General features: G+C 36.1%; 2 protein-coding genes across 6 annotated transcripts in view; one reads left to right on the top strand and one right to left on the bottom strand.

The window, feature by feature from the left end:
- The first annotated feature begins 221 nt into the window (after positions 1-221).
- Positions 222-12,549, top strand: LOC110372391 (sideroflexin-2). Its single transcript, XM_064035461.1, has 9 exons — positions 222-378; positions 2,605-2,762; positions 3,154-3,324; positions 4,263-4,464; positions 7,166-7,244; positions 7,811-7,898; positions 8,403-8,528; positions 8,838-8,885; positions 9,117-12,549. Exons 2-9 carry the CDS (start codon positions 2,608-2,610, stop codon positions 9,226-9,228), a joined length of 981 nt encoding a protein of 326 aa, XP_063891531.1. The 5' UTR covers positions 222-378; positions 2,605-2,607; the 3' UTR covers positions 9,229-12,549.
- Positions 12,550-13,181: 632 nt separating this feature from the next.
- LOC110371884 (uncharacterized protein DDB_G0284459) overlaps positions 13,182-22,432 on the bottom strand; it is a 97,258-nt gene continuing 88,007 nt past the window's right edge. For all 5 annotated transcript variants that reach the window (XM_021328314.3, XM_021328324.3, XM_021328349.3 and 2 more), the window contains exons 2-6: positions 17,816-20,300; positions 16,916-17,556; positions 16,118-16,436; positions 14,606-14,960; positions 13,182-14,343 (exon numbers count right to left, since the gene is read on the bottom strand). In XM_021328314.3, coding sequence (XP_021183989.3) covers positions 13,935-14,343; positions 14,606-14,960; positions 16,118-16,436; positions 16,916-17,556; positions 17,816-20,300 — 4,209 coding nt within the window. In that variant the 3' untranslated portion in view covers positions 13,182-13,934. The remainder of the gene's footprint in view (positions 14,344-14,605; positions 14,961-16,117; positions 16,437-16,915; positions 17,557-17,815; positions 20,301-22,432) is intronic.

Here is a 22,432-nt window from a genome sequence, read left to right as displayed (position 1 = left end):
TCCTTTTACATACACATTTACCATTGCCTTAAAATCCATGATTTATTAATTTTCGATAAACATATTTACAACCTTTTTAAAAAGATTGCTGGTTATTTGATAACTCGACTCGACCCATACTCGACCACTGTCCCTCAACCCTCCAATGCTTTGCGCTTCGCTCGCTTCGCTGCCAAACCTGCTAGCAGCGAAATGTCAGATTCATTGATTGTTTTGGCATTTGACAGCTGTGCTGTGGACTCCAAAATCCGGCTCCGCGTTCGTGCTTGACAGTTGTTTCTAGCTTCGCGGCGCCGATACACTTTTTGTTCAGCATTTTGTATCAATAAAATACGTTTATTCGTAATTAATTCGTCAGGGAATTAAAAGCCACTCACAGTAAGTAAATGACGACTTATTATGCCCTACAACTGAACCATATTATACGGATATCATTATTATAAGCGCGGACTTACATAATCTATGCGAAATTCGTCTTTTTTGATTTTCTTATTTGCTAAATAGCTGTTTTTCGTCGCAGCTTTATTTGACCATCGTTCAGTCAAGGCCAAGGTATTAATGTTGTTGTCTTAAGTTGTCTGACCACTATTTTATATTTCTATTGATCTTACTATAGTTCCTATTTACTACCGCAGAAAATTAGCACAGGTAATTAGTTACATTCTTTGCAAAAAACCTTGAGAGCTTAAAATAAATATAGGCACGTGAAAATATTAAAATATTTCATTGTTGTAAGCATACAAAGTGTATGTAAGATGTGTTCATTGTATTTAAAATTACAGCTCCCTCCTCTGTCATGCATATTTTTAATTACTTAATTATTATTGGTTTAAAAAGTATGAAAATTGTGTAATTTTTTTTCTGCTAAATTCTTTAGCCCTGCAAGTGTTCTGTACCCCAATTATTTCAAATATTCAATGAGTACTAGTGGTATGAGTCGTGGTGGCCTAGTGGGTAAAGGACCAACCTCAAGTATGAGGGCGCGGGTTCGATCCCAGGTCAGGCAAGTACCGATGCAACTGTTCTAACTTTGTATGTACTTTCTAAGTATTTCTTAGACACCAATGACTGTGTTTCGGATGGCACGTTAAACTGTAGGTCCCGGCTGTCATTGAACATCCTTGGCAGTTGTTACGGGTAGTCAGAAGCCAGTAAGTCTGACACCAGTCTAACCAAGGGGGTATCGGGTTGCCTGGGTAACTGGGTTGAGGAGGTCAGATAGGCAGTCGCTTCTTGTAAAGCACTGGTACTCAGCTGAATCCGGTTAGACTGGAAGCCGACCCCAACATGATTGGGAAAAAGGCTCGGAGGATGATGAATGAGTACTACTTTTATAGAAACTGAATTACTTATAAGAGAACCGGAATGTTGTTTACTTATAATATTTACATATATAAAAAGCAGTTTATCTCTGTGGACAAAGTAAACGCCTCTATCTACATGCCAATTCTATTTCAATTGGTTTAGAAAAGACATTTAAGTCTAACAATTTATCTTACTTATATTAAAATAAAATTTTGTGGTACAAACTCCTTCAGTTCTTTTACACCAGTGGTTCTTAACCTTTTTGACATGAGGGACCACTTTAACTAAAGTTTGTCTTGCCGGGGACCACCTCATCGGTTTACCTAAATTGGCACTCATTTCTTTATTATTTATAAAAAAAAAGACTTAATTTTTGGGTCAGTTCTACTCAAAGCCAAACGCGTGTCGGCAGTTGTGTAGGTAAGCGAGCGCGAAACTTTTATCGGACTTAAACCAAATATTACGTAAAATTTAGCCCAAACGTACTTAACGTTTTGTTTGTTGACAAATGCAAAAATAAGGACCATAATATGGTATTAATTAACGAAATTTTAATTATTTTTTAAGACTCAAAACCAAAATTACGTAAAATGTAGCCCTAACATACATTTTCATGAATGGGGGGACTAGGTACGACACACCCGATATACGTCCATGCGAAAACCCTCGCTCGCAATTATAAGTCGATAAAAATTAAGTTAGATAACGTATAGCAACATCACGAAGCTAAGCTTCGCGGACCACTTGGAATGCCTCCAGGGACCACCAGTGGTCCGCGGACCACCGGTTAAGAACCACTGTTTTACACAAACGTTTATTTTTATTAATATAGTATAGCCTTATCTCTGTATATTGTATAAAACAACCTTTGTACCATACAAATTCATTGCAACTCTTTTATGCGAGAACAGCATGATAATTATGATGACCTTTGTCAATTATTTCAATATCAGCATCTGATATAAGTATCTTGCTCTCCATAAAGTCTGGTGCACTGTATTTGCTTGATTTATTTTGCCTTTACAATTTTTGCCGATTTTCAGGGATACACATTTTTTTTTACAAAAGTAATAACTTTTAGTTTCTTCATTGTTAATAGAAGTACCCAGTTTGTAACTAATTCAATAGGATCAGGCCAGTTTCCCATATTCGGCTGTGGCCTTTGCAATAATGTTTAACATTTCAAAAGACCTTTTATATGCCTATTTGAAGTAAAAAAAATACTTGAGTTGAAAAGAAAATAACTACACAAATACAGTAGCAATTCAAAACCTGTCTTAACGCATCATCTACCTACAGGTCATGGCAATGGAGAGGATAGACATTACCCAGCCTCTCTGGGATCAGAGCACATTTGTGGGCCGGTTCAAGCACTTCGCCTTCATTTCCAACCCTCTGCTATCTCTCGCTTCAGAAAGTGAGCTGCATGCTGCTAAGGACCTTTATTTGAAGTACAAGTAAGTTGAATAATTTTGCTAATGTAGAACATTTTAAAAACTTCTTTAAACTAACTCTAGAAAGACGGTGGACTGTAGTAGTGCCTATAGTAAAAAAGGAGGGGCTTTAAAGGAATGATAAAACTCGCTAACTCCTTGTTCAATTAAACAACTGGTGAAATTATTTTTTTTGAATAGTATATTTATAACAATATCACTATAGAAAAACCTCTGGTTTACATAGTTTCAGAAACTTACATAATATGTTCCTTTAAAAATCTTGTTTTAAAATGAGATCTATTATGTATTTTACAATTTTCACATTCACACTTTCCTCAGCGTCTTCCTCTACGGACCATTTAATTTTGTATCACGACTGAATTAAATGCATGTTTCCTCTACTTTCTCCCAGAGCAGGCCAAGAGCCAGCAGGCACAAAGTACGAGCAACTAGTGCGAGCGAAGCAACTCTACGAGTCGGCCTTTCATCCCGACAGCGGGGAGTTGCAGAATGTGTTCGGCAGAATGTCATTCCAGATGCCCGGAGGATGTCTTATTACGGGAGCTATGTTGCAGTGGTATAGGTAAGTCAAATAAAAATCATAAACTCGAAACTTATTATTGTATTTGTCACAACGCGTTGAAAGCCCTGGTTAAATAAGGTTTCTTATTTTCTCTGGAACGGGTAATGTTTAATGCCTTAAACATACGTTTTTTTTTACTTGAAATGTTTGCGCATAAATTGTGCATTTTAGCGCAATAGATTGCGCATCTTCGCGCAAAGGTCTGTCTTAAAAGTACAAGCAATTTAGCGTTAAAATTTCGCATATTTTAGTTTTATCCTTCTAGAGAGTATTCTATTAACCTTTCTTTAAAATTATACAGCAAGTGCACAACGTTTACGTAGAAATAATTTGCAGTTGCAATGGCGACCGGCCAATGTAGGTCAAAACTCTAATAATGTAAACACCTAAATACTGGATATTAACTTTTATAGCCAACGTCACGACAACGTGTTGCCAAGGAATTTTGTTGTTCAAGAGATTTGTTTTGGAGTTTCTTTATTAAAAACAGTCAACAAAATCGTTGTAATTATATGACACCAAATAATATGTGTACATGCATACCGTACATATTACTATTTTGTAAAATGTCACTTTTTCCTCCAACGTTCTTTGCATGTAGGTCAATACTACTAGAATTCTTCCAAATGATTAATTTTACTAATTTTCCTTTGAGAATTAGTCATGTCATTGTTCCTATCACCTACTACTCACAGGTCCAACTACCTATTAGTAAAAATAAGCTTTATAATATTTTGAACATGGAAGCCAATAACGAAACATTTCTTAAGCCTTTTGCTGGCGGTTTCACCTACCTCGATAAATGGCTATCTAAAACTGAAAAATTTTTTTGAAATCTATTCAGTAAGAAATTAAAGAATGTTACCTCTTTTTGAAATTACTATAGAATATGCATTAAAATCGTGACAAATTAACATCTTTACCCATATTTTCCTCAGAACACCAGTAGCAGTAGTATTCTGGCAATGGGTGAACCAATCCTTCAACGCTCTCGTGAACTACACGAACCGTAACGCGAACTCCCCTCTCACCACCACACAGATGGGCATCGCTTATGTATCGGCTACATCAGCCGCCATGACTACGGCGCTAATCTTCAAGTTTAGCGTTCAGAAGAGAGCGAAGAACCCCATTTTAGCTGTAAGTATGTCTTATGTTATCATCATCATCAGCCTTTTTACTGTCCCACTGCTGGTCACAGGCCTCCTCTCACCCAGATATTGAACATTGTCTTATGTTTTGTCTATATTAATTAATTTATTTGTAAAATAAGTTGGTTAGAGTACAAGATGGTAAAGAAAGTTATGGTATATAGGTTGACCGATGGAAACGGGTGGGTTATTTTTATTATCATGTAGCACTAAATCCAGTACTTAAGTTTGTTCCACCACCTATATCGTTTTGGTCAGATGGATTTCAGTCTGAAATCACCAATCCACCTTGAGATCAATATGTATGTCTTCTCGTTTGAGGAGGGGTCTTGATCAGCTAAAAATAAGTGGGTAGTATGAAGTATACAGTTATGATAATAATGATGAAGTTAAAATGTTCGTATTATGTAAATAAAACGGAATATCTTGATATCTGATAATATTAATAGCGGCTTAGATACATTATCGATAAGATAATGGTAATAATACTTCAATAACCATGGTATTACAAGTGTTTTATCTGTCTGATTACTACATAGAATTGAGGTTCAAATTCTGTTTCAAATTTTAAATTACGGTGGATTCTAGTACCATATCTATCTTTTGATTCTCTTACTACATGTAGGAATTTGACAGAATGTCAAAATTCTATCTCTGGTATGCAAAAAAACAGATAACTTATTGAAATTTCACAGTTAACGCTACATAATCTAGTTACATTTTAATTAATAGTGTGATAGTAGAATAGACAAAACCGGTATTGATAACATTTTGACAATTTATTTTTCCTGAAGTTTTTGTTAACTTACAATAGACAATTTATAAATTTCGCCTAAATTCTTAGTCTTTTAGTTCCGAAAATATATATCAAACAAATGATCAATCAAGGTTACATAGTCATATTCAAATTGCATCAATCAAATTCGTGTAGTGACAATCATTCAGGTACTTTACAGCAAGAAGTATTAGATCATGCTTTTTAGGTAAAACGAATGAATAGTGTTTGTTTTTGGACACAAATAATGAATCGATTTTCGTTTGAAGGATGTGACAAATCGGATAGTCTGTCTCATTGATTCTAGCGATTAATTGGCAAAAACTATGACACATGATTAGGAAGGCGTCATTTGTTTAATGTTAAGCGCTTCTAATCTGTACATATCTACAGAATATTTTTTGTATCAACATCTATATTAGACTACTAGCTTCTGCGAGCAGTTTCACCTAAGACGTGGTAACAATTCCGCGCACCTGGGAAAAAATTTGCTCAAAGCCTTCCTTAATAAATTCTCAATTACCTATAGATTCTCGTCCTGAAGGACTAAGTACAGTACTACCTTATGTACTACCCTTATGTACTCCCTTATGTACTCCTCTTATGTACTGCCCTTATGTACTCCCTCATATACTACCTTATGTACTGCCCTTATGTACTACCTTATGTATTCCCTAATATACTACCTTATGTACTCCCTTATGTACTCTCTTATAAACTTCTCTTACGTCATCATCCTCCTGCCCTTATCCCAATTTTATTTGGGGTCGGCGCAGCTATTTTCTTCTTTCCCCATGCTGCAGAAGTTTCGGCTTAAGTTTTATGGTCGGCCGCCTGCCTGATATCAGATGCCGAATAGCAATGGCCAAACAAGCCTTTTACAGCAAAAAATATTTAGTTCGATCTAATATAAACAAAAAAAATCGCAGAAATTTCATAAGGACATACATCTGGAGCATTGCGTTATACGGTTGTGAAACTTGGACACTGACTAAGCAGGATATAAGCAGACTGGAGGAGGATGGAGAGAATCAGCTGGACGGAAAGAGTTACTAACGAGGAAGTACTAAACAGAGTAGGAACTAAGAGGCAACTATTGCAAAATATAGAGAATAGGAGAGGAAAAATGATAGGACACCTTATACGTCACGACGATTTTATCAAAAACATCGTGGAAGGGAAGGTCGAAGGAAAGAGAGGAAGGGGTCGTCCAAGATATAGCTACATCAAGCAAATTAAAGAAAAGGTGAAGGTTGTGACGTATAAGGAAGTTCAGGAGTTGGCGCTAGATAGGTGTAAATGGAAGGAGCTGCACCGACAAGAGCTGGGCTCTTAAATTAATGATGATGCCTGCCTGACACCAACCCTCTTTGGGAATGCTATTGTGGTGATTTACCCGTCACCGTGCGGGTGGCCCAAAGTACAGATGTTATGCACTGGCCTTTAGGTTCCCTTTAGTCGCCTCTTACGACACCCGCGGGAGAGAGATGGGGACGTCCTATTCTGATCCGGGATCGTCACGGAACTTCTCTTACGTACTGCCCTTATATACTACCTTATGTACTGCCCTTATGTACTACCTTATGAACTCTCTTATGTACTCATGTGCTCCTCTTATGTGCTTATGTTATGTACTCTCTTATTTACTCTCTTATGTACTCTCTTATGTACTCCTCTTATGTACTCTCTTATATACTCTCTTATGTACTCCTCTTATGTACTCCCTTATGTACTCCTCTTATGTACTGCCCTTATGTACTCCCTTATATACTACCTTATGTACTCTCTTATAAACTCCTCTCTCTCGTGTACTCCTCTTATGTACTCTCTTTTGTACTCTCTTATGTACACAAGGTAGAACTGTCTTGATAGACAGACATAGAAAAATACTAATTTTCCATGTATATATTTCCAGCGTTTCGTCCCATTCGTAGCAGTGGCGGCCGCTAACTGGGTGAACATTCCTCTGATGAGACAAAATGAAATACTATTAGGTAAGTACACCCACCCCACTTCAGTGGCCCCTTAAATAAATCTTTATACTTTTTACACAAATACATACCAATGTTACCAAGGGGTATCGGGATGCCCTAGTATCAGGGTTGAAGAGGTCAGATAGTCAGTCGTCCCGGTAAGTACTCAGCTGCATACGGTTAGACTGGAAGCCGGCTAGGTAGATGACGATAAAGTAATTGTTTATCTTTTATTAAATGCCTACTAGACTCAAATGGAATAGACTGATGTATGAGCATATTGTATGAGCATTAATTAATTTTAATCAACTGTCAACTGAATGAAGTATTGTATGCATCTTGCGTGCATCAATGGTCTTTGTAACATTATAGATGTATATTATGATGATGTTTGTTTATTGAGGAATGTCGAATTGATTAAGCAAAGATCAATGCCAGAGAGGATTGTTAATTTTAGTGTTCTTAAATTAATCCTATTTTTTACGGACTTCTATTTCTGATTGATGCAAATATCCGTAGTTGGTTATAAAATTGGTTCATCTTATTTTAAATCATGTAATTAATTTTGTCAACTTCATAATTTCCAGGTCTGGATGTGACAGATGAAAATGGAAAAGTTATAGGCAAATCTCAGATAGCGCCCGCTAAAGGAATTTCTCAAGTTGTTACCTCAAGGTAAGAGTAATGACAGCATTTTGAACGTTTTTCTTGTAATCTTTATCATGCCACTCAAATAACTGAGAAACTGAGAGTATTTTAATAAGCGTCATGTGCTTGCAACAATTCTACACGGATTGCGGTTATAAAGATTGCTGTGACCTATTAGATTACCTATGTCCATCAATGCTTTCTAGCTAAACCCATTGTAATACTTGTCAAAACATTGTGGAAAGCAAATGAGGCATATGAATGTGATTTGTTTGATGCAGCCAGAAACAATGTAGCATATTATACACCTATTATTCTCTGTATAGATTTGGTAATCTATATCCTATGCCTAGGTAGACTCGTCTACGCCTACCTAGGTATATTATCTAGGTATACCTTCCCGTACACAAAAAAATATAATAAGTAGGTACTACTACTTTACAACACTAGGGCTTGGTGATAAGTGACAATTTATTATTTTCATGTTTTCTACTTATATAAATTATTAATATCTATCTCTGCATATTCCAGGATAGCAATGTGTGCCCCGGGCATGCTGCTCCTGCCGGTCATCATGGAGCGTCTGGAGCCGAAGCCGTGGATGCAGCGCATACGCTGGGCACATATCGGCATACAAACAGCTATTGTCGGCATGTTGTGAGTATCACACCAAACTTTTCACACAACTTTTTGTCGTCACGGTACATTGCGCGAGTGAACTATATCCTTTTATTTTTACCCGTTTACGTGTACGTAAACGTTAATAATTGTAATTAATACGAAGTTAACTAATATAGTATGAATATTTTTCTAGAAATATAATACAGCATTCTGTACCGATAGATTTTAGATTCGAGACATTTATGGCATGATAATAACACAAAATTGATTTTGTCGATGTGATAGAATGTCGATTTAAAATTGTCTTGATTGGTTGTTAAGAAAAAATACATTTTTACATTTCAGCCTAACATTTATGGTGCCGACTGCCTGTGCAATCTTCCCACAGAGATGGTATGTAATAATTGCTATTAGCCTATTACATATGTAATATGTACGTAATAAATGATAAAACGTATGTTTTAACACAACATTTTTTACTATTGTTCTCTCTGTAATTTAGGCGACTTTTTATCTGGGTGTGCCCTTTGGACGCGAGCGGGTGTTCCGTTTAGTTACAAAAAATAGAGTTGTACAATTATATTATATCTATGAACTAACGTATATTTTCCATTTCTTCCACAGCAAATTATCCATAGACACAATCAAACGTTTTGAAAAGGACAACTATGAAGAGATCTTGAAGAACACAAACGGTAAGCCGCCAGAATACGTGTACTTCAACAAGGGATTGTAAACTATTAGTTTTTATAAGTGAAATATTCTCATATAAGAGTTAAATACAAGTTATATGTAGCCAGTGAGGTAAGTGTTGAATGATCAAGAATAATATTATAATATTAGAACTTAAAGTGCATGTTTTGAGAAGTAATGTATTGTACTGCATTTGAGTAGAACTGTTAATAATTACTTTATCAATTGAATAATTTACTAGGCAGAAGTTTATTTGTTTAATTAGTATTTTTTTAAGTCTTATCAGTCTTAAGATGGTTTACTTTGAGCATAAACGCTAGTTTTTTTAAAGGGTATGATTTAAGCTGTCACCAATTTAATTCATTTTGTGTTTCTTAAATAATAGGGTTTGCCCTCAAAATAGTAGATTTGTCACCAAAATGTATCACCAAACAATATAAAATCAATTCCACAATAAATTACCGAAAATCATGGAGATATGGGGTCAAGTACCAAATAAATGGTTTTGTATGTATTATAATAGGTTTGTCCTAATAGTATTTAGGCAAACTATTTTAAAGAGATCACCAATAAATCAGATATTATATCACTAGAAAATTTCATGAATTGTATTAAAATGTAGGGTGGTCGTCATCATCCTTTCAACCAAAAGAGTCTACTACTTCACCGGCCATGTGCCTCCCCCAAGGGTCTTAATTTCCACAGGTAATATAAATATATTTAAATTAAATTTCTAGCTGAATAGTAAATAAAACACTTAATTAAAGTCAAAATAAGCATCGTATGATCGTACCTACAACCAACCTACAACCCATTCGTTGAGGCCGAAAGCGCGCCAATTTGTCTCCCTTCCCTTCCTCTTCCCTTTGAAAATATTTTCATTAAAATTATAAACTGATGTATTAAATTGGTAACGAATACATTATTTTAATAACTGAACATAATAAAATGTAACTACTGTATTGGTGACAAAATAACAAATAAAAAGCAGTCGCAGTCAGGGATCGATTAATCGATTTATTTGGTGACAGATCTACCATTTTGAGCACCAAGCTATTATTTAAGTAATAAAACTATTATTATAAGAACGAAGTTTATATTCATGTAATGCACTACAATTTTATTGGTGATCCATCTCATATTTTATACATTATATTGACAATAATTTGGTAATTCATACATGGGAACACTCTTTCTTTATCTGAGAACGAAAATATTTCGCGGCGATAAATCTATTTATTAGGTGATACAACTTGATGACAAAAATAAATTTTGGTGACAAAAAATATAGTTCCCTTTTTTAAACAACTTTTTACTATGATTTTTCACGTTCAATTTCCAAAGTAAACAGTTTTTTAAGGGTAAACGGAACCTAGACTAGAAAAAACGTAATAGTGGGTTGAGTATGTATTTTCAGCACTGCTTTAAAAGGCTTGGTACTTAAAAATTGTGATAAAAACATGTAGAATTAATATTGGCTTTCAAAATATCCTTCTTGATCATTTCAATACTTTGTATGAAGTCAATTTGTTATAACTACAACCACTGGTTCGAATCAGTAAAGTTATCAATCGTTATTTTTTAACCGATATATTGTTTTTGTATTATTTTTTTCAATCGATTCTCTAAAATCAAGTATTGTTAAAATTTTTAAACGTATTATTTTTGTTTTCTGTAAAATTAAAAATAAATAAGCTTTATTTAGAAAAACAAATGCAGATTATCCTTGAATGCGCGTGCGCGACTGTTCAAACTTTTTGTATTTTTATTTTATGGATATTATTGCATTAATTTTCATTGTAAAAAAGTTTGCTAAATCAAAATGCTTTATTTTCATATTCATTTACATCATACTTTATTGTTTTAAGCTTCTCTATTGCGAAATATTTAAGATCTGTTTTTGTGGAATGTTCTAGAAATTGTTTTTGGTTATTTTTTTTACGCGTGCGATATACATTCCGGTTTCCAATTGCTTTTATTGTATTTTTTTTTGCTTTTTGCATTACATGTTAAGGTATTATATTTTTGTATACATTAATTTCTAGTCCCGTATTTTGGGTTTGGGGCGGTGGCAATATGTAAAAGAAAAATATGACAATTACTTATTTATAATTCTATAATTTTCGTGTTTGTGAACTGTTATAAAAATATAGTTGGCCTAAGTAAGGTTCATTATTTAATAATGTTGTCAGATTTTAGCAGCTCTGAGTCTGCATTTTTAATCATAGGCCTTCAAATTTGACAACAGAAAACGGTTCGGTTATGTATGGCTGCAACTCACCGTAGGTCATTTCAATTTCACCAAAGCATTTTTCAATAGCAGCGGTCTGCCAAAGTTAAGAATGCCACTGCCTCTTAAACTGTGACATCAATTTATTTACATAAGCTCAATAAAAATATCATTTAATTGTAAGCGAAGACGGGTGACATGTATTGTGTTAATTATTATACCTCTCTACAGAACTTGGTTATCTTTAGTCCTGTCCTTATATCATAGTGATGTGATTTATTGTACATATTTTGAACTTAAATGCAACGGAAAATAAGTTTCAAATATATTAGAAAGAGAAATAAGCAGTCGCTTCTTGTAAAGCACTGGTACTCAGCTGAATCCGGTTAGACTGGAAGCCGACCCCAACATAGTTGGGAAAAAGCCTCGGAGGATGATGAGAAATACATAGTGAGTAATCTGGCGGCATGAATGTGATGCCTTAAAACGCAGATTTTTGAAGTTAAATATGTTTGGACAGTGGACTAAAGAAAACCTCATTTTGTAATAGGGTTCCAAGCGATATTATTTACGCCCAAATTAAGTTGATTTGAATAAGACAAACGTTGATATTACTGAATGTTTCCATTTTGTTATTATGTAACTGTTTAATCTTACATCTTTATTTAATTAATTAAAAAAAAAACGATATAGCTAGACCAGAGCAATTTTTTTTTTAAAGAAACGTGTGTTACTGTAAATCATACGTACATAAATTATGTTAAAATGAGTTCATTCTATGAAGCACAAAACGCAAAAATATTGTTGTAAAACTATGTAAGACACGTCAGCATATCAAGCTACCAATCTGTCAAACTTCAATAGGTTTTCAACTCTATCTCTAAAGTATAAGATTCAATTTTGATTGAGGAAAAAAACAGATTGGTGTAGCTTGATATGCTGGCATCTGTACATTTATTTAAATTGGCATTTTCAAAGCTTTCTCTATTTAGTGCCATTTATTTGTGCAGCAAATGTATTATATTATTTTCGTAAACTATCGATATTAGTTGTTATGATATTCTGTAGTATTTAGTTCTAGTACTTAGTAGTATATCTGTTGCAATGCCGAGACAATAAAAGTATTAGAAATTATTCGTAGTTTTTACTAAATAAATCCTCAAATTGCTACCACATACTTACATAATAGTATTACCTGATGAAACTATGACATAAAGTAGATCCAAGTTAAAGGAAATAATGGTTAACTCTCTTATGTACTAACCACTAAGTCCCACGTCCATCTAAAAGTTAAAAGCAACTCAGCTCGGTCGTCAAATCTCAAGACACTCCACCTCGCGCCTAGCAAGCACGTCCGCTATATCTAGCCTGTGTTATCCTCTCGTGACAGACTGTAAAATTATTACATGCAGTATACTTAGGGCTGCCATCCGTCCGGGTTTCCCCGGATTTGTCCTCGTTTGGAGGCCGTCCGGGCGGGGTTACAAGAAGTGTCCGGGGAAAACCCGGACACTTTTCATGTAAGGAAGCGCCTTATTGAATTTAAGTATATACATATTAATAAAGTAAATGTAATAAACAAATTAGGTATTATTTTGTTAAAAAAAATCGTAGGTACTCGTTCGGGGAAAAAATGCGATTTACGCCAAATGTCCGGGTTTTTTTAATGCTTGTCCGGGTTTGGCGAAACTCGAGATGGCAGCCCTAAGTATACTGGAAGCTGGTTTACTCATAGTGGGGAAATTAAATTAAATAAAATTCAAAAATATAGTAAGAAATATGTATTTTAATATTCGATGAACTCTTACAAAGGGTAAATTAATAATTTGAACTCTTAATCCTAACGGAGTTCGTAAGTATAAATTATATTCGATATGATACAGCACTTACGTATATTACATTATAAGGCACCGGAGTTAGTATATGAGTATATTATACTTTCAGTTCTATTAATTGGCACCATTCTAGACATTGATTGGAAAAACATAAAATGCTTGAATTTATTTATTACCAAAACAGTAGGAATTTTTGCTTAACTGGCAACATTATTGAAAATTGTAACACATTTTGTGTCACTTTTAAATCTGTGTTATTTGTTAAGCAAAATATTGACCGTACTTTGAAATATGGATAATAATAACTTCGACCAAGTCTTGAACAGTTTGGTCCCATAATGGCAGTTTATAATATATTCAATTTTAATATACACAATCTCAAAACATCAGCCGACGTTACTTATATTAACATATTAATATATCTTTTACAAGCATGTCCCATACCCAAACATTAGAATTACACAGTCTAAATAAAAGTCTTCTGGTGCCTAACTAAGCTAAGTTTTACAATAAGGATTAGATGCCTCTTACGTTATCTGTGATACAAACCAAACATAGACAAAAATACAGTACCTAATAATTACAAAAAAAACTTCATGATTTAATATTTAAATTACAAAATTAAAACTGGATATCAACGCAGAGGTCACCATTAAAAGTAAAGCTTAAAAATGTACAATAATATTAATAAACATTGGCTTTTTCGAGAAGCACGGAGGCATCACACATGGCTTTCGCGGTAGACCGGACTAAGAACATGAGATGGAGTTGTTCAAACACGTTCAATTGGACCCTTGTTCGAACTAAACCGTGTAGGACTGTGGCCCTTTCGAGGTCCAGCCACCGTTGTAGTGACAGCTCCCTTTCTTCTACAGGGACCCCTTGAACAACGTCCAAAGGTCCCCAAAGCATAAATTCCAGGACAGATTTCGCCTGATTAAGGGATACTGCACGTTCCTCGTGCAATATTTCCTTGAGAAGGGGGGTTAGCTTCTCTCCAGGGAGGAGAATTTCGGTCGCCTTTATAGCACATTTACAGAGAGAATTGAGATGACCCTCGTCTGTCGATTTGCTGTTTATTTCGTCGCTCAATCTGGAATAGAAAAAGGTGATTGTTAAAAATCTGTTTAATGATAAGTCTTGAGATGGTTTTCTCTACCTAGTTTTGCTTGTTTTTAAGGATTATCTATCAATATGCTTCGAAGGCAAGGCACAAAGGCTATCACAAAAACCGGTATAGTTCCGTAAACATTCTTTTTCACGTGCAGAAAGTTCACCTTTCCTTTAGGATTTAAAAACCTCAATATTCATAACACTTATCCAAGAAAAACTTAGAAGTAGGTAGGTACACTTACCCCTGTAATATGCAGAGTCTCCCATAAGAGTTAGTCTTCGGCGCCCAAAGGGAGTTCAACCGATCATCAGGCGAGCTCGGCAGGTTCAGGGTTCCATGGCTTCCATGAGACGCCAGTGGCTGCGACTCCTTCAACGCTATGAAAGAAGTCAAAGACTCCGGAATTTCTTCAACTCCTCGCGCTTGTAAGCACTTGAGGCCGTTAATCATTTGCAGCATCATGAAGATGGCCTCATGGATCTGTTCGGTTTGCACCAGTTGGTGTTCCTTCGTGGTGAGACCTTCGGCTGCGTGAAGGTTTTCGCCGTAAGAGTGGATGGTATCCACTTGGGCGTGGGCTAGGACTACTATTGTGGCTGGAATAGAAAGAGATTGTAGTGTTAGATATATGAGAAGATGATGAAAAGGTTAGTTGATTATTATTTTTTATTAGAAGAAAGATTTTAAAGTTATCTGTTTCCATCTCGGATCTATGTGAGTTTGGAATATGTGAGAATATTACAAGAGTCATTTCAAATACAATTAGGTACCTAAGTTATGTTTGAATTAAATGATCTATAGAAATTTTATATCTAGTAAGGCCGCTGTCTGGTAGTTTCAAGGTTTATTGAAGACACCTTTCATTCAAATTCAGCCGCAAACAGAACAAAAACTAAATGTCAATCTAGATAATATCGGATACCCTTTCACAAGTAGGTTAACCTGCCATATTAAATTACAGTAGCCGTCATTATATTACAGCAATAAAGCAAAATAAAAACATTTACGTCTAGCCTGAGGCCTAACATTAATGGCGTCCACTCAATATCGAGGTTGCAAAAGGTATTCATGTCAAATAAGTAATAACCATGTTCCAACCAAGATAATAAACTAGTTTTAATAAACATTGGATTATGTATTTAGACGGACTACATATTTACTCTGTGAGTACCGGCCTAAATAACTCAGATTACATTGCGCCTACGCAACTTGGCTACCACTCTTAAAATAAAGAAAGTAGCGAAAGTTTGTGATAAGATTATTCTTGATAAAATAATCAGTGCTATGAAAAACCATCCATTCTTCTTATCTTTTGTACTTTCATGGCAGATAATGCTTCCTAATGATCCAATGTTTTGACAAAACAGGTATTGAACACGGGCTTATTATTTAAACATTGCGTCATGTTGTCAATGCTATGCCGTCTGTTATTGCGAAGGGTGCATTTTGGAATATAAATAATGATGGTCTATTTGCATTATGCAGAAACATACGAATTATATAGGTAGAACTTGCTGAAGGAATAGGAGATTTAGCGCGAATTAAGTATAGGCAGGTATAGCATACACTTATGCCTTTCACGAGTAGTCCTAAAGACTAGCAGATTTAACAGTGGAAAAACAAGTCATCATGATCTTAATCGTCATCACAGCTAAATGACGTCTACTGGGGGGCCATATACCTACTCATCAAGATGGGCATTCGTTTTGAAAAAATAATAAAAAGTAAGTATGTAAATCTAAGAGCAAATTACCTTGCACCAAATCTTCGCCTTCCTCCCCAAACTGCTGCAGCGGTACCAAGTCACAGAACTCCGTAATAGCATTCAGACTCAACGTTTGCGGCTGAACGGACTGTTGGCAGACCATTTGCGAAGCCATTTGCTCTTTGTAGACCATCAGGGTCACATTCACAGGGCCCTGGTTGGAGTTCCATATGGCTGGGTAGAAGAACCGCTTGCCAGCTTTGATTGGGGTTGGTTTGGGTTGCTGGAGTGCGAAGTCGTTCCATCGAAGGTTGGTGCAAGCCTTCAGACCCCGGAGCGATGGTTGCATTGTTGCACTTTGTTGGACCTGTGGGTAGAATTAATTTTATTTAATTGATTTTGTAAGAGACGCGATATTTTAGAATTTATGTAGCATTAATATGCGCTTTTTATGTTTTGAAATCGAACACAAATGCATAAATATTATGTAAATTATTATCAGGATTATACAATTTGTGTTCGCATGTTTATTAAAATATAGTTCTTTTCCTGTTTCATTAAAAAGTCTTTGACCTTTAGATTAAGATATTAGTATGAGACTATAAACCCAAAATAGACGCGAAATTAATTTGTTTTGTTTCTTATTCCAAGATTTAAACAGTTTTAGCTACCGTTAAAACAAAGTAAATTAATGAGATCGATATCAAAGCAAAGCACTTAACGAAACAAGATTTCGGATCACGAATACCCAGCAGACTTCCATAAATTAACTTAAATCCAACTTGCGAAGGGAACGCAAAACAATTTACCACTTTATGCAATCTCAGTTAGACAAGATAAAATTACCTGTTCTAAAACTTGCGCGAGCGCTTCGTGATTTGCTATAACGACTGCACCGTAATTGTCTTCTAGGTTTCTATGCACCACGCTTCGCCCTTTCCTGACTCGAAGTTTATTCGTCGTTGTTTTTGGAGTCAGCTCGTTTTGGTAGTCCTCATTGCCAGGGCTGTCCATGTTATCATTCGAACTGTAGAAGCTGTATGGCGAATAGATTTCTGACTCCGTTTCACTACCACAGTATGGTAAGGATGTTCTGTTAAATATCCCGTTGTTGTATTTAGGATATTCTTGGCTGCTGTCTTCACTTTTTCTAGCTTCGATTTCAGTGTTTGACTCTCTGGGTTTTATGGCAGAATCGCATTCAGGTGAGCTCGATCTAGCGTGGTGCACGTATTCGTAATCACTGTCGCTGTTTTTGGCTGAATCACAGTTTTCTTCGTCGTATTTAGCGGAGTTGTAAACGTCGTCGTAACTGTTGATGACTGGTTCGTTGGTAGCTTGCACCAACTCCTGGGGTCCGTCGTCTATTTCGTCTTTGTCATCGTCTATCTGATTCCTACGTTTGGGTAGCTCCAAACGCGCTTCTCTCTCGCGCATGCTCGCCGTCCGTTCCGGTTTTCTCGGCGCGAGCGCAGATCTGATTTCTCCTGCGAATTTGAATAATTTGTTAGTTAAATTAATTTAATAACGTGAAATTGTTATTTTTGCATGAAAAGTGAAATTATGTGTTGTTACGTTTTCAGTGATGTGGTCATACATATTACTTTCTTTCAAGATTTTACTTTCAAATTATAATATGTGTGAGATATGAAAAGTGACATCACCATAATTATGCAATACACCAATAACTTATTGAGGATGATGAAATAGAGAAAATATATTTAAAAAATGTCTAAATTCACTCACCTAAGTTAGCGTAAATACTGTCAGCCTGTTTGGGTGCAGATGACCACGTCTGTTGTTTCTGTTTCTTTTGCAAGGCAGCTGACTTGGGCGGCGGTGGGCGCGCAGGCTTCGGTAAACTGGACACTGTCTTGTGTTCTTCACTCGACTGCCGGGGAGGAGGGGGAGGCTTGTTCACCACCTTCGGCGTCTCTGGCTCCGTCGCAGAACTAGAACCACTGTATATCGAGGACACATCATCATGACTCATACGACGCAAGTTCCCTGCAATTTCACAGTTCGATTTCACAACTTCCACTCCGTTAGATCCGTTTATGTCCAAAGGATGGATGATCACGAGCCGAGGTTTGGGCTTAGGAGTCAGATCGTATATTTCTTCAGGCTTGTGTGACATCTTTGTTACCGTTGCAACTGTTAGCTCCTTCTTGTCTAGATCCTTTGATGAACCTATCCGCAGCAGTTTCTTGATTGAGAATTTAAGTTTTCCCTTACGTTTGTCGTCCAAAAGTAAGTTGTCGTGAGACAGCGATATATTCCTTCGCGGGGCTGGTTCGGGGGTAGTTTCGACTTTTCTAATTTCAATCGGTTCCTCTGCCGGTCGCATTTTACTTGTTGCAGATCCCCCAGATGTCGCCCTTTCCCTTTTCTCCAATTCCCTCACGATGGGTGAGTCCGACTTCATGAATCCAGCAGTGTTTCTTTGGTAAATGTTGGGGTATTCTTCAATCGTAGGCGATGATGGCGGAGTTGGCGCTTTTCGTTTGCTGAGAGTATTGAGTGACGAGTCACTATCCTCTTTAGTCAACACCGGTTGGGCGTAATAAATTGGTTCAGCTTTGTCCTCGTGCACTTCTGTTATCTCATTATTTTTTTCTTCACTCAACGCTCCGATAATTTTCTCATCTTCATCTTTTTTTGTATGCATGTACATATTTATTTGTTGCTGAGTTGTTGTGATAACACTTTTTTTTGTTGTCTGTTTGATAACCGGCTTGACTGGTAGCTTGGGTTTTTCTGGTAGAGCCGGTTTGTGTGCAGGCAATATGTCAGATATCATGCCATGCAAGAATGACGGTCGCGGGTCTAGAGTGGGGATTGGACTTTTCGGTAGAGCTGGCGCTTCCGTAGTGTCGTCCGGATCGGCTCTGCCGTCTGGCTCGCCTGCCAACTCGCGACTGGCTTCAGCAGAAAATATATTATCTGGCTGTTTTGGAATAATTGGCGGCATGTCAATGATCGGACTTTGGAATGTAGAATACCCGCTGTTAGCTTGGCCGTCGACTTTCCTAAGCTGCCCGATTGGAGACATTTTAATGTTTTTATCACCATCGCTAAATACCTTTATCTTAACGGTTTCCTCACATTTATGGGTTTCCGAAAAGTGACCACTGTCATCATTGTCCGAGTCTGTCCGCCCACTGAAGCTCTCGTCGTCGGACGCTAGCGAGTTATTAGCAGTTGAGTTCAAAGTGCTTACAGCTGAATCAACACTGCTGCTCTCAATATTAATCTTACAAAACTTAAATTCAGACCGACTTAAGTTTACTTTCGGCCGCTCGTGAGTTTTTTGTAACGGTAATTGTCTAACAATGGCGCTCTTTTTAATTTCACACATTTCTTTCTTCTCGGGTTCATCTTGCATATTTTCCTTCATTTTTTCGTCAACCACAGTAGGCTTACTGCTATCTTTAGACAGATGGATATCATTGCCGTTAGTCATTCGGTTTTGTTCTAACGTCTCTGATATTTCCTCTAACAGCGACTTTTCAGTGCAAATAGTTGAACTGCTATTGTCTGCACTTATGATAGTTTCTGTTTCTTTATACGACGATAGAATTATATTAGTTTTATAACTACTACACGTATCTTCAACAGATGCTTCTGATACGTGAATAACGGCGGGTTTACGGACGTGTGACTTATGATTAGGCTTACTATCCTGACCAAAAGGCGTGACGGATACTAGCAGAGTTTTCTTTTTGCCTTCAGAATCTGTTTGCATTTTACCGAGCAGGAGCGAAGTGTATGATTTAGCTGCTGAGTCTGCTAACAGATTAGCTTTAACTGTGTTGAAATCTGTGTTCGATTTCGTGATTCTGTGAAGTTCTCTCTCCTCCTCAGTATCAGGGAACGGGTCTTCGTCTTCAGTTTCCTCTGACATTTCGAATTCCTCCCCATCGGACCAGTCGTCGCCTCCGAAGCCTATAACACTGCATACTTCTTCGGGGAATGTGACGTTTCGTTTGTTTTTCTTTTTCGTGTGTACTTTAAGTATGCTTGGGGGTGTTTTCTTGAAGTATGTGCCTCTGTTTTGGAAGGGTGTGGCGAGGTACTTGCCGCCATCTGTCCGGTCCTGCTTGACGTGTTCCTCGCGAGACTTGAAGCAGTTGGAACAGAAGTCCTTCTTCCAGGCGTTCTGCACGAAGTTGTGGCACACCGGTGACATCTTGTCTTTCGAGTATCGTCTGTTGATCACGTAACTGGCATTCTGGAAAGAGCGAAAAGATAATTTTAATATTTTATTTTCTCTTTACAATTTGATGACAATTCAACAGGTATTACTTAGAAAACCTTGAAGACATAGTGTAGTAATAGTATTGGTTATTAGCAATTCCATATCTTTATAACCTATTCATCAATGTAACAACAATAACGCAATAAAAAGACCATTACAGTTAGCACGATTGTAATCGCAGTTCACCTGATTCAAAGAACATCGAGTAAAGTATGGGAAATAGAAGGAATTGTATGGAAAGACAGCTGTTACGGAAGTTTCTACGCAGATGACTATGTAACCAGAAGAAAAAGTAATCATAGCTTTGTCTCGTGAACGGAATCTTGCAGACGGGTTGCAAAGCGCGAAATAGCTACCGTTAGTTCATAGTAAAGTGCTAATTTTAACGCTAACACACCTACGAGGTTTCTTAAATAGGCAATTCACGATTAGACGAGAAATACGGTTATTTTTAGAGGTTTATGTGATAAAGGTCACGTTTGTTACGGTAAAATTAAACACATACTGACTTATGTCAATCAGTATGTTAATTTACACCATAAGGTATATATATAGGTATTTGTGTGAAATAAGTAGCGTTTTTGACGTCTATTTTAATTTGCGATAGTATCTAGTCTTACAAAAGAATAACCGAGGATTGAGAACCTTTTCAGGAAGTCATTTAAAAATAGCGTAATATTTATCAAAAAAGCGTTTGTCACATAGAGTATGAAATTGATCTAAATAAAAAAAGGTCGAACCAAACAAATAAAACTTTTACTACGTTTTTTATTGCCAACATTTACCACAGTTACATACGAATCTAGTTTTTACATAATAATGATGGTGCGTGCTCTAACTAATTGATCAGAATCTTACGTAAACGCTAGTTTCATCGGGAATCGATACCTGTTCCGAGTCGATTCTCGATTCTTTAACGAGTCACGTTCTGTTATCGAATTGGTACGAGAAGTGGAATAAATCCCTAGTGGACGTTTTGTTGTATGGTCCAAGTTTAGAGAAGATGGTAATGTTTTCAGGAAAATCTTTTCTATGATAATTTCTTTATTATAATATGTGACTTGGTAAATAAGCCAAAATTACGTTGTTTAAAAAGTTATATGTTCATTAAGTATTATATATTAATATAAGCCGGTACTAAAAGGGTCCAATTTATTTCTTCACTTATAGCTAAGGTTTTTCCAAGAATATTAACTTATACGTTAATCCGCAACTAATGACACTAATTCAGACAGATTGATGAGGTCAACGACCTATTTACATATAGTCAAAAGTTAATAGTATAATTTATAACTGTGTTTTATATTACAGCTTATATAAACGACCCTTGAATAATAATATTGTTTTCAGAGTTCAAATATTAAGGAAGCAGACACTATGATATAATCGCGATTATAATATTAATTGGTTATTAAAGTTCACAAAAAACCTGTGTCTCAATCTAGACGTTTGTTTTAGAACACTTTCTCTTGATATTAATTAGAATTTTAAATTGATTATTACTTAATCAGTAAATAGTAATAAAGGTTCCGTTGTTAGTGTATAGGAAACACAATATCAGGTAATATTAGGTAATACCTACCTTTTGTCTTTTCACAAAACTTAATAGGAAGGATATATATTTATTTAGGTTTTGAACTCTTATGTCAATTCTGTATTTTTTAATGGTTTTAAAATCTCTTAAACTAAGACGTACTTTTATAAAACTTGTCGAAATAAAAAGGATTTTTAATTAGCGTTAATAACTTCAATCACAATAAACACAGCCAATAGGCTTTATCAACAAGCAAATAACCATAATTCCATTGTCCTATTCATCTTTAATTTAAGAGCCCAGCTCTTGTCGGTGCAGCTCCTTCCATTTACACCTATCTAGCGCCGACTCCTGAACTTCCTTATACGTCACATACATTCACCTTCTCTTTAATTTGCTTGATGTAGCTATACCTTGAACGACCACTTCCCCTCTTCCCTTCGACTTTAGCTTCCACGATGTATTTGATAAAATCTATATCCCTTTTAAAACGCCCCTCTGTCCTTTATACTCTCCCCGCTGTCGTTTACACTTTCCCCGCTATCGCTTATACCTTGAGCGCAATGTGCAT

Source organism: Helicoverpa armigera, chromosome 7 (assembly GCF_030705265.1).
Source record: "Helicoverpa armigera isolate CAAS_96S chromosome 7, ASM3070526v1, whole genome shotgun sequence".
In the NCBI taxonomy this organism is placed as follows: domain Eukaryota; kingdom Metazoa; phylum Arthropoda; class Insecta; order Lepidoptera; family Noctuidae; genus Helicoverpa; species Helicoverpa armigera.
The sequence above is the reverse complement of the archived record's forward strand: the minus strand, read 5'-3'. Positions and strand labels throughout refer to the sequence as shown.

Coding starts and splice junctions, on each gene's coding strand:
- LOC110372391 (XM_064035461.1), top strand. CDS start 2,608: ATGGCAATGGAGAGGATAGACATTACCCAGCCTCTCTGGGATCAGAGC. Junction 2,763..3,153: donor GACCTTTATTTGAAGTACAA/GTAAGTTGAATA, acceptor ACTTTCTCCCAG/AGCAGGCCAAGAGCCAGCAG. Junction 7,899..8,402: donor TCTCAAGTTGTTACCTCAAG/GTAAGAGTAATG, acceptor TGCATATTCCAG/GATAGCAATGTGTGCCCCGG.